This window comes from Podarcis muralis, chromosome 7 (assembly GCF_964188315.1).
Source record: "Podarcis muralis chromosome 7, rPodMur119.hap1.1, whole genome shotgun sequence".
In the NCBI taxonomy this organism is placed as follows: Eukaryota; Metazoa; Chordata; class Lepidosauria; order Squamata; family Lacertidae; genus Podarcis; species Podarcis muralis.
The window spans coordinates 851134-863775 of NC_135661.1; the positions used below are offsets into that span (position 1 = coordinate 851134).

Below are 12642 nucleotides of genomic sequence, written 5' to 3' on the forward strand. Positions count from 1 at the left end.
ATAAAGGGGAAGCAACCAGGGTGAAGGCGTCTTCTTCTATTTGTCCGCATGTCAGTTTCAGTTTATTGGTTAGTTTTTCCAATAGGGCTGTCAGGTAAGGGCGCTGAGGTCCGTTTTTTTGCCTACTGTGAAACGTGGTGTTTGCACCGCCAAATGTTGGAGGGGGCAATTTGCAGGCATTTGGCGCCGTTTTCGAGTGAATCGGATGACGTCAGAATTTTGGCGAAAACCGTGACCCCGCAGAGGGCTCTTTGGGTTGTGTGTGTTTTGCATTTGATAGAAGACGCCGAAATAAGCAAACGGAAGCACCAGTGAGATATATCTCAGCTGCTTTTTATTCTGGGACTAAGAGGGGTCCCGCAAAAGGCAGGTCAGGTCATCATGAATGGTTAGTGATGGTCTGGAAGAAAAAAGGAAAAGTATTTTAGATATAACTCCTGATCTAGAATTAGAGGCTGGGTATAAATGATAGCATCAAATTACAGGCAAGGGGAATTCAATGGGGCAGCTTGTCAAAGGAGAAGTGTTCTGTATATGGACCCTCCCTGGAGTCGGATAATCGGTCCGGGAGCAAGGGATCTGAAGGGCTGACCCTCTGCGTAGGGTCTGTTGAACCCTTGCTTGAAACCAAACCGGTTTATTGTCATGGGTTATGTATATCACTTGCTGGGAGGGCTCTTAACACAAACCTGCAGCAAGGTTCCTTCTGGTCCAAGGGCAGAAGGGAAATGGAGGCCATGTGCCAGACCTCCATCACTAAGAATAAATGCCAGGGCTTGCTCTCTCCTCCTCCTCCCTTCCCGCCAGAGTTCATGCGCAGAAGTGCTGAATCACAACCCGTGCGTGCGCAGACGCGCTGCTGCGGGTTGCGAACACTGTGGGTTGCAAACGTGCCTCCCGTACAAATCACATTCACAACCCAAGCATCCACTGTACTTGCATGCAGACGCTGTTTTGATTTCACATCCAGGGGTTTGGGAGGAAAAGGAAGCTTCGGAAAGGGGGCTCTCCCAAATTATTTTCGATTGTCCCCCCGCTGTGCTGAAATGCACTTCCAAGCATGGGAGCCACCGGGTGGGTCTCCTTCGCAACCGCTTACTTCCTGAATCCAGGTCTCGAAATCGGAGACGCGGGTGAAGACGGTGGGTTTCTTCAAGGCGTTGCACCCCAAGGCGGAGACAAAGCTGGCGATGCCATGGACCTCCCATCTCCCGTCAGCAGCCTTGCAGTTCAGGGGGCCGCCAGAGTCGCCCTGGAAAATGCAGCAAAAAAAATAAAATTGGGGGTGGGCTAGATGACCGCTGTGTGTCCCTCTACAACTCTGCAATTGGAAATAAGCTGTACGATGAAAGCGCTGAAGGGGGAGATTCTGCTTAGGATGCGGCCCCCCCAGCTACTACCCTGAACCGAAGTCTCACTCCCAAATACTTTGCGCTTCTTTGAAACTTGCGGCTCCCCCAGGTTTTGCAGAGGCAATGCCATTTTCGCTAAATCAGACTCCCCGCTCAGAAAACAATATTGCTGTTATGGAATATGCATACTTACCCACCATACTGTATTGGCCCGAATATAAGTCACACTTCCCCCCAACCCAAATTCCGACCGTGAAAAGTTAAAGTGCGGCTTAAATTCGTGACCTTGCAAAAATTGGCTTTTACGATATCGCTGCTGAATCAGATTTACTGTAAAAAGGAACAAAAATTTTTTATTGGGAGCTTGAGGCTGTTGTGCAATTAATTCTAATGTCGTCCATCACTTTCCCCGTATTTTACAGTGCAGTATTGTTTCGTTTGTTTGTTTGTTTGTTGCATTTACGGTGCTACAAACAGGTGTTTAACCCACTTGTGGGTCCTCTCTAGCAGCTGTAGGATTTTCTTCTACATTTGCCATTTACGGGTGCCTGCGGAATTTTAAGGGAGCGGCTTATATTCGGGTATTGCCTTTTTTTCTTTTTCCCCACTTGAATTTTAAAGGTGCGGCTTATATTCGGGTGCGGCTTCTACTCAGGCCAATACAGTACTTGCCAGAAATATGGTTGCTGCCTTAAGCTCCCAGGAGGAAAGCTGGACTATAAATTAAGCAAGCAAACTAACAAACTAACAAGTAAGTACCTTGCATTGCCCTTCATCCTAAGGGGAATAAAAGGAGGCCAGCATTGGTAAGCCACTTTTGCACCGTACATTTAAAGTTCTAGATACCACTTTGAACAGCCATGGCTTCCCGCAAAGAATCCTGGGAACTGTAGTTTGTTAAGGTCACTGACCTTATACGGTGGTACCTTGGTACTCAAACGCTTTGGTTCCCAAACGCCAAAAACCCAGAAGAAAGTGTTCCGGTTTTCAAACGTTTTTTGGAAACTGAACATCCAATGCGGCTGTTGGCTATTGTTTCCGGGGTGCCCGCACCAATCGGAAGCCGCGCCTTGGTTTTTGAACTTTTCAGAAGTCAAACAGACTTTCGGAAATGATTAAGTTTGGTGCTTTTGTTTTTGCTTTTTACTTTGTGTTTTTGAGGCTTTTTCGGTTCATTTGTTTTTGTGGCTGTGTGGAACCCAGTTCAGCTACTGATTGATCGATTTTATAGTACAATACATTGATTATTGCTTTCATTTTATGGATCAATGGTCTCGTTAGATAGAAAAATTCATGTTAAATGGCTGTTTTAAAAAGTCTGGAACGGATTAATCCATTTTGCATAATTTCTATGTGAAAGCGCACCTTGGTTTTGGAACGCTTTGGTTTTGGAACAGACTTCCGGAACGGATTAAGTTTCAGAACCAAGGTACCACTGTAGTCCTCTCCCTGAGATACAGTTCCCAGAGTTTCCCGGGAAGAATGATTGATTGTTAAACTTCTCTGGGAATTGTAGCTCTGTGAGGGGAATGGGGTGGGGTGGGATTATTCTAACAACACTTGGCACTCCTTAACAAACTTTACCATTTGTTTCTTTAAGTGAAAGCTTGTGAATATTTTGACAAGTGTTTGGACATGGTTTTAACCTCAAGAACAGAGTATTGCTCACGAGCTTGGCTTCCTAGCTGCAGTTTAGCTTCTCCTCTTCCTCCCTGTCTTGTTCTCTCGACAATCGCCCCGTGAGGCTGAGAGCGAGTGACTGCCCCTCAAGGTCACCCTGTTATGTACTGAAGTTCTCACCCTGGGCCAGCAGGGGGATACTGTAGATAGTTTTCACTCAGGTCTGCATATGCAAATAAGGAATTGAAAGTGACATTCAGTGATTGGATAGTTACAGAAAGTTGTTACTGTTGCTTTGTAGTTGAGCTCTATATAAGGAGGTTGGCTGAACCCTTCAGTTCAGTTCTGTTCTGGCCTGTGAATAAACAAGAGCTGCCTGAAGAATCGCTGCGTCATCTGATATGTTCACCCACAACTTAACACACCCATTGAGAGCTACCTGGCTAGATGGAGGGGGTAGGATTTGAACCCAGGTCTCAGTCCGATGCTCTAACCGCTATGCTACACCGGCTCTCAATGGCCACATCTGGAGGGCTGGATGCCACAGCACATCAGCTAGCCCTGAAAGCATCTTCTCCAAGACTCTTGTTCCTCCGTCTTCCAAGGGCCAAACTCCCATTTCCTCCCCGGACTTACGTTGCAGCCGGCACGGATGTCCCCTCCTGCGCAGATCATGTTTTGCCGGATAACGCCTCCCCACCAGTCCTTCTGGTTGCAGTGTTGGTTGTCCACCACTGGAAGAATGGCCTGCTGGAGTCTGGATGGAAGGGGGCCGTTCGCTGCGAAGGAAGGCGCAGTTGGTCAGGGGTCAAGGGTCAGGGTGGATAAAAATCAATGGTGTTTTTTTTAAAAAAAATTAATAAAATAAATTGGATTTTTAAAAATTTAAACTGGATTTTTTAAATTTAATTTTAATTTCAATTGGATTTTTGAAATAAAATGCTTTTTGAGGAGAGATCTTTCTAAAGATAGTTTTCTGTTTAAGTTATATTATAGTCCAAAGGCTATTCATCAGGAAATAAGGATTTGTTTTACGCTTTTCATGTGTGCTAAAACTCAGTCCAAGTTTGTTTTTTTTTTAAAAAATTGTTTAACCACATCAGTTAACAAACATGGATATATATGCTCAGTGCTTTTTTTCCTGGGGATACGAAGGGGTACGCATACCCCTCAACATTTTGTGAATCTTTTACCTTTTGTCCATTTGCTGTATTTCCCCCCGATTTGAACTATAAAATGGAGATTTTCTTGAGTACCCTAAACATTATTGTTTTATTTTATTCTTCTATGTTATTTTTGAAAAATTAATAAATTGTTATAAAAAATAATAATAAAAGACCACTATTACCAAAGAAAGAAAGAAAGAAAGACAGAAAGAAAGAAAGAAAGAAAGAAAGAAAGAAAGAAAGGGAAAAGAAAGAAAGAAAGAAAGAAAGAAAGAAAGAAAGAAAGAAAGAAAGAAAGAAAGAAAGAAAGAAAGAAAAGCAGGTGTTTTGCCCTTGAGCCTGTCCCCTAAACCAAAATCCCATTCCACTCTGTACAAACAGACAGGAGCACCACCAGCCTCCCCAAGGATACAAAGCTTGTTTATATGCGTGCACCGTAGAATTGTTGGGAAGGACCCCCAAAGGTCATCTATTCTAACCCTCTTGCGATGCAGAAATGGCAGCTCAAGAATCCCCGTCAGATGGCCACCCAACCTCCGGTTTTTTTAAAAACCACTAGCCTCTCTTTTTTAAAACCCTCCCTCTCCAGGCCCCCTTCAGATAAGGGCGGAACCACTTACTGTACAGCCGTCCCCAGCCGCTGATGTAACAGGGGTAATCATTGGGCAACACTTCCCCTGCGGGGGGGAGGCACCCCAGCTGCACCGTGTTGCTCAGCTCCGCAGCGCGGGACAGCTTCATCAGGGCGATGTCGTTGCTGGACAGAGGCAAGCAGGAGAGAGAGAGAGAGAGAGAGTCAAGAGGGTGCTCTCTGGGTGGGGCAGCCCAGGTCAGTCCATAGGGCTAAATGTGGTTCTGCCCCACCAGCTTCAGTTCACCCAAACCCACTGGCCTGCCTTCTGACATCTGGGTCATAGCCCTGCCTCTCCTCCTCCTCCTTAGTACAGTGGTACCTTGGTTCTCAAAGTTAATCCATTCCGGAAGTCCATTCCAAAACCAAAGCGTTCCAAAACCAAGGCACACTTTCCCATAGAAAGGAATGCAAAACAGGTTAATCCGTTCCAGACTTTTAAAAACAACCCCTAAAACAGCCATTTAACATGAATTTTACTATCTAACGAGACCGTTCATACATAAAATGACAGCAGTAATCAATGTAAGGTAAAGGTAAAGGGACTCCTGACCATTAGGTCCAGTCATGGCCGACTCTGGGGTTGTGGCGCTCATCTTGCTTTATTGGCCAAGGGAGCTGGCATACATGACTAAGCCACTTCTGGCAAACCAGAGCAGCGCACGGAAATGCCATTTACCTTCCCGCTGGAGCGGTACCTGTTTATCTACTTGTACTTGACATGCTTTTGAACTGCTAGGTGGGCAGGAGCTGGGACCGAGCAACGGGAGCTCACCCCGTCGTGGGGATTCGAACCGCTGACCTTCTGATCAGGAAGCCCTAGGCTCTATGGTTTAACTAACAGCGCCACCCGCTTCCCTCTAATAATCAATGTACTGTACTATAAAATAAATAAGACAGTATTGTGGATGATGAAAATTAAAATTAATGTTGTATGTTTGACAACGGGACTGAATGGGGGGGGGGGAACCTTTTTTACTTTCCTTCTATGTGATTTACAAGAACCCCTCCTCATTAGAACCGTCGGTTGAACTGACCCAAGCAGGATGATTAAGGTCTGTGTGGAGATAAACTTTAACCAAAAGTATGCTTTATGGAGGGACGCGGGTGGCGCTGTGGGTAAAACCTCAGCGCCTAGGACTTACCGATCGCATGGTCGGGGGTTCGAATCCCCGCGGCGGGGTGCGCTCCCGTTGCTCGGTCCCAGCGCCTGCCAACCTAGCAGTTCGAAAGCACCCCTGGGTGCAAGTAGATAAATAGGGACCGCTTACCAGCGGGAAGGTAAACGGCATTTCCGTGTGCTGCGCTGGCTCGCCAGATGCAGCTTGTCACGCTGGCCACGTGACCCGGAAGTGTCTGCGGACAGCGCTGGCCCCCGGCCTCTTAAGTGAGATGGGCGCACAACCCTAGAGTCTGGCAAGACTGGCCCGTACGGGCAGGGGTACCTTTACCTTTACCTATGCTTTATGGAGTTCGAGAAGCAATAAGAGCTTTTGGAATGGCGCAGCATTTAATTCGGAGTCACCATCTTGCCAAAGGATTTATAGCCGGGAGGACAGAACGGACTTGTTTTCAGACTGCATTCCTGGTGAATCTCCTCAGAGGTTTTGAGAAAGGAGGCAGATTGGTGAAGATTAATGACGCTAAGACTGTTTTGATGTATGGAAGTGATGTTATATGGAAAACGTCTGGATATGGCTACTGGATAAAAAAATAATATCCACGCAGGATTACAAACTGTTCTAACCAGCTTGTGGATACTATCAGAGGTCACAAAGAGAAAGGAAAAATATATGAAAATAACAACAAGAGATGTGGAAAAACAATAAGAAAGGACTGGATAGTACTGTGAACATCATAAGGTTAGATTTGTGGACATTAAAACAGCAGCAAGAAGCAAGAAGTTGATTGGATCCCCTTCGAAACTTGAAATATGGGTACCCCCAATAAAAACTTAAAATTCGGCTGTGTAATTTGGAATTTATGTAATTTGGTTTGATCTGATGTGATTGGTCGGTTAATAAAAAATTATTCTTAAAAGAAAAGAAAAGAAAATTAAAATTAATGTTTTTTCTTACCTGCACTGATGATAGTCATTGTTTGGATGGGGGGCTTTTATCCATTTCCACAGTCACACAATCAATCAATCAATCAATCAATCAATCAGTAGCTGAACTGGGTTCCACACAGTCACAAAAACAATAGAACCGAAAAAGCCTCAAAAACAAAAACGCAAAATAAACAGCAAAAACAAAAGCGCCACACTTAATCCTTTCCGGAAGTCCGTTTGACTTCCGAAATGTTCAAAAACCAAGGCACAGCTTCTGATTGGTGCAGGCGCTCCAGAAACAATAGCTGACAGCTACATCGGACGTTCGGCTTCTGAAAAATGTTTGAAAACCGGAACACTTACTTCTGGGTTTTCAGCATTTGGGAACCAAAGCGTTTGAGAACCAAGACATTTGAGTACCAAGGCGTTTGGGAACCAAGGTACCATTGTATACTCCGAAAGGAGGAGGAGGAGGAGGATGGAGAGAAAATATAACTGAGTTGGCTCGGCCTGTCATTGACTCTGACGCCATCTGCTGGTCAGCTCCCTGACTTCCAACCCACCAGTCCCAAGGGGCAGCTGATAGGGATCTGACCCTGAAGCTTCAGCTGGCCCAGAATGCTGGTGCCGGACTAGAGATGGGTTTATTTATTTATTTCATAAAATTTATACACCGTTTGAAAAAAAAATAGCAGATTTTTTTTCTAAACAGCTTAACAAAATAATCACCACCACCATCATTAATTCAATTTATATAGCATCGTTTATCAGAAGATCCCAGGGCGGTGTACAGTGGTACCTCGGGTTACAGACACTTCAGGTTACAGATGCTTCAGGTTACAGACTCTGCTAACCCAGAAATAGTACCTCAGGTTAAGAACTTTGCTTCAGGATGAGAACAGAAATCGTGCGGCGGCACTGGGAGGCCCCATTAGCTAAAGTGGTTCCTCAGGTTATGAACAGTTTCAGGTTAAGAAAGGACCTCCAGAATGAATTAAGTGCTTAACCCGAGGTACCACTGTACAACATTAAAAACACATTGCAGAAAACCAGTGATAAAAACGTAACAAAGCCATAATAAAAAGCATACAGACAGATAATAAAATAGTCATCATAATAACAGTCCTCTCCCTCCCAGTTTCTCAGGCCATAGATTATTTAAAGCCATAGGCCTGGGTAAAGAGGAATGGACCGGACCGCCCCTGCCCCCAAGATGGAGCCAGTTTTTAATGTTTGAAGTTTTATTCTGTTTTTGGTGTTCTGTTGGGAGCCGCCCAGAGTGGCTAGGGAAACCCAGCCAGATGGGCGGGGTATAAATAATTAAAAAATTATTGTTATTATTATTATTATTATTATTATTATTAGCCACAACTCACTTACCCACAGGCGGCACAAATGGAGATCCATTTGGGGTGCACAAAGATGTCATTGGAGTTCACAGGAATGCGCTGCTCACTTCCTTCTTCTGCATCCATGTCATATTCACCTACCACAACTTGATATGTCCGAGATTTGCTGTGAGAGTGTAGGAGAAACACAGAGAAGAGGCCATCATAGACTCATAGATTTGTAGAGTCATCTGGTCCAAACACCACCATCTCCGCAATGCAGGAAACATATCTAGCAGACGGCCAGAGCAAACTCTGTCTAAAAGCTTGCAGCTCTTGAAGGAGAGTCCACCACCTCTTGGGGGAGACCGTTCTGCTGTCAAACAGCTTTCTCCATCAGAAATGTCTTCCTAAGATTTAGTCGGAAATTCCTTTCTTGCAATCTGAATCCATTGGTTCGGGTCCTATCCTCCAGAGCAGCAAGACACAAGCTTGCTCTGTTTTCCACATGGCAACCCTTCAGATATTTGAAAGTGGTTCTCAGTCTCCTCTTATCCAGTCTAAACCTACCCAAGTCCAGACCCTTCTTAGAGCGTCTCCACCCCCATTGTTCTACCCAGACGCTGAGGTCCAGCACCAAGGGCCTTCTGGTGGTTCCCTCGCTGTGAGAAGCCAAGTTACAGGGAACCAAGCAGAGGGCCTTCTCGGTAGTGGCACCCAATGTGTGGAATGCCCTCCCACCAGATGTCAAAGAGAACAACAACTACCAGATTTTTAGAAGACATCTGAAGGCAGCCCAGTTTAGGGAAGCTTTTAAAGTTTGATGCATTATTGTATTTTAATATTTTGTTGGAAGTTGCCCAGAGTGGCTGGGGAAGCCCAGCTAGATGGGTGGAGTATAAATTAAGTTGTTGTTGTTGCTGTTGTTTTGTTGTTTTTCCCATACCCTCCATCACCCTGGTCGCTCTTCCCCGCACACCTTGCAGCTTCTCCATGCCCTCCCTAAACTGTGGTGCACCCAGAACTGGACACAGGACTTCAGGTGGGGTCTGACCAAGGCATCACGAGGAATGACCATCCCATGTCACCTGCATCCCTGATGGAAACTGATAGAATACGAAATGGACCGGTTCACCTGTCTGTAAGGCAACCAGCTCCTTCTGCCTGTAAACACTCTCTCTCTCTCTCTCTCTCTCTCTCTCTCTCTCTCTCTCTCTCTCTCTCACACACACACACACACACACACACACACCGTGCCCACCCCTTACCACCTCCAAGATAGCTTACGAGATGCAGTGGGCAGCAGTCATGACCCAGTTGGGGGCAATGAGGGTGCCCCCGCAGGTGTGACGGAATTCACCATCCTTCTCGTACTGGAGGGAGATCTGTGGGAAGGCAAGAGAGGCGGCGGGGAAGGGATTAAGACACCATCCTAGACACAGATCTGTGAAGGGAGTCAGAATATACAGTGACAGAGATCAGGGTGCGGGGAGGGGGGGCGACCTTTGTTACTGCTATAAGAAAAAAACTTCTCCTTTTCGCTTACGGGGTATCCAAGAGCCCGTATAGAGTCCTTAAGTGAGTTCCCTATCAGAAAAGGGCCGACAAGAGAATACAGTGGTACCTCAGGTTAAGTACTTAATTCGTTCCGGAGGTCCGTTCTTAACCTGAAACTGTTCTTAACCTGAAGCACCACTTTAGCTAATGGGGCCTCCTGCTGCTGCCGCACTGCCGGAGCACGATTTCTGTTCTTATCCTGAAGCAAAGTTCTTAACCTGAAGCACTATTTCTGGGTTAGCGGAGTCTGTAACCTGAAGCGTATGTAACCTGAAACGTATGTAACCCAAGGTACCACTGTATTGAGAAGCAAAGCGTCTAGTAAGCCTGATCTTTATTAACTGTTGCAACAGGCTCCCCACTCACCACACGCAGGATGCAGAAGGGACCCTGAGCAATGGTGCGCAAGCCCCTATATAGACTTTTGAAATTGCCCACCCTGTCACTCAAGACCCACCCCCTAAAACATCATACATACATCACAGAAGGAGGCTGTGATGGCCTGGGAATTCGATTCAGAGGATGAACCGGAGGAATCCCAGCCTGCACAGGAGTCCCCGCCTCCAGGGCCGGCTGAACTGGGGCAGGGCCTTGATTCTGAGGCGCCTGCACCTGTGCTGGATCCTCAGGAGCAGGCACCAGGTGAATCCATTCTGGCCCCAGAGGTGGTTGAGGACTCAGTGCCTACAGGTGAGCCTCCCCCTGGGCCCAGTAACCCTCCAGCCTCTCCTGAACTGCAGAGGCTCAGGGCAGAGAGGTGAAGGGAACTGGTTTCTCCCAGGAGGAGTGCTCGCCTTAAGGCCAGGAGAGGTGGGTCTCCTGGGGGCTGGGACTGCCCCTGGCCTCAGAGAAGATAAAGGCCAGTCAGCCCAGTCTCAGGTGGCTGCCAGGAAACCCGATAATGGTCACTGATTGCATTACCTGGGCAGCCTGGCCATTTTTTTGTGATGGTTAATACTTTTAGTTCCTGACTCTAGGTCACAGGCTCACCCTATTCATACACAAATACGCCCTTAAGACAGGATTTGCAAGCAAAAAGACAATGGGAAGGCTTTTCCCATTTCCTCCCTCCTTGCAGAGAAATATATTGAGGTCAATTTGGGAGAGTCAAAATGGCTTCAGGATTGCTCTCCTGTACTATTTCAGACATGTGGCTTATATACCGTATTTTTTGCTAAGACTCACTTTTTCCCTCCAAAAAATAAGGGGAAATGTGTGTGCGTCTTATGGAGCGAATGCAGGCTGCGCAGCTATCCCAGAAGCCAGAACAGCAAGAGGGATTGCTGCTTTAACTGCACAGCGATCCCTCTTGCTGTTCTGGCTTCTGAGATTCAGAATATTTTTGTTTCTTGTTTTCCTCCTCCAAAAACTAGGTGCGTCTTGTGGTCTGGCGCGTCTTATAGAGCGAAAAATACGGTACTTATGTATCTGTTTGCCTTGTACATTTATGAATTTTATATATATATATATATATGGGACCTTAGAATTCTTATAACATCTCTAAATTTGGGCTGTATCCCAACTGAGCTCTTATTGAAGAGAGCCCCTGTTGCACTAACTTCCCGCTTGTGGGCTTCCTAGAACAGGCATCTGGTTGGCTGCTGTGGGAACAGAGCGCTGGACTAGATGAGGGGGCCTTTGCATACCCCCCCAGCATTTCTCCAATGAAATTGGAGATGTCCTAAGGGAAAGCAGGACATCCTGGGATCAAATCAGAAACCGGGACGGCTTCTGTAAATCCAGAACTGTCCCTGGGAAATTGTCCCTTGGAGAATCAGCCTTGGCCTTGACCCAGCAGGCTTTGCTTATGTCCTTATGGCTACTACTTCCAATGGGTATACTCTGAGAAGGATGAGCATTGGATAGGAGCCAGTGAGTATTTTATGCCATTGGATGCAAAAGGTTTGGAGATATTCCTCTAATTAAGTGGTATATAAGTTGTGTTGTTGATGTTGTTGTTTTTTTATTTTAAAAAACGGATCTAAATGTAGCACAAGATAATAGAAGGAGAAGCAGCTTCCTTACCTGCCAAGGCCAGCTGTAAGGGATGGCGTCTTCACCATTCACTACCCTGGCATTGGGGGTGTAGATAGGTGTTCCACAACTGGAGGCTGTGGGGAGAAGTCAGTGGTGGCTGTGAGTTGTGGGAGAAAGGAAGTGTTGCGTTCTGAGGGTAAAGGAAGGACTGGACCCTGATTAATACAATAGACCAGCAAGACCTCTGGGAGAAAGTGCGCTTGCCACCCCCTGGCCCAGGCCATTTTTATTAACAAAAGAACTTTTACACAGCATTTGTAAGAACCAATCAGATTTCCTCTGAGCATTTCAAAAACCCCACGTGGGGACAAAGTCAGATCAGAGGAAGCCTCTTAACTGCAAAGAACTATTTCCTATTTGAGCATGCATTTAGGCTAAATAAAACAGGAACCAAGGAGGAATGCATTTAGCAAACTCCGGAGGTCATAAAAGGAAAGACAGGCATTTTACCACCTCCATGTGAACTCTGTTTACTGGCCCTAAAGATTAACAAAAGCTACAGCAAAGCTACCTATCTTTATGTACCCAGGATGCCTGGTGAAGCAACTGGTCTGTGTAGAATGCTTATACGTGACTGCCAGGCATAGGGAAAATGGGGCAGAGATGCAGAGGCTTGTGGGACTGAATCAGAAATCACGTCAATGACTCAAACCCAGTCAAAGCAATGCTTTCACCGCTGACACAATGCTTGCTTCATTTTTCATAATTCCTCATAGCAGTCCCACATGACCACCACAGGAAGGAAGGAAGGAAGGAAGGAAGGAAGGAAGGAAGGAAGGAAGGAAGGAAATCATAGAATTGTAGGATTGGAAGGGACTCCAAGTGTCATCTTGTCCAACCCCCTGCATAGCTGTCAACCGTCCCTTATTTGGCGGGAAACTCCCTTATCCCAACGCCGTGT

At 46.1% G+C, this 12642-nt stretch overlaps 1 protein-coding gene across 1 annotated transcript; it reads right to left on the reverse strand.

Moving 5' to 3' along the window:
• Positions 1 to 312: 312 nt before the first annotated feature.
• On the reverse strand, positions 313 to 11767 carry LOC114603335 (proproteinase E-like). The gene is made up of 8 exons (XM_028742231.2): positions 11730 to 11767; positions 10183 to 10321; positions 9435 to 9532; positions 8200 to 8334; positions 4759 to 4895; positions 3609 to 3751; positions 1100 to 1252; positions 313 to 400 (listed from the first exon to the last, which is right to left on the reverse strand). Exons 1-8 carry the CDS (start codon positions 11765 to 11767, stop codon positions 380 to 382), a joined length of 864 nt encoding a protein of 287 aa, XP_028598064.2. The 3' UTR covers positions 313 to 379.
• Positions 11768 to 12642: the final 875 nt, after the last annotated feature.

Excerpts from the sequence above, each read along its gene's own strand:
- LOC114603335 (XM_028742231.2), bottom strand. The coding sequence starts at position 11,767 with ATGGTGAAGACGCCATCCCTTACAGCTGGCCTTGGCAG. Across the intron at positions 8,335-9,434 it reads ACTGCTGCCCACTGCATCTC|CAAATCTCGGACATATCAAG; the intron begins GTAAGCTATCTT and ends ACACTCTCACAG. Across the intron at positions 1,253-3,608 it reads ACATCCGTGCCGGCTGCAAC|GGCGACTCTGGCGGCCCCCT; the intron begins GTAAGTCCGGGG and ends TGCATTTTCCAG.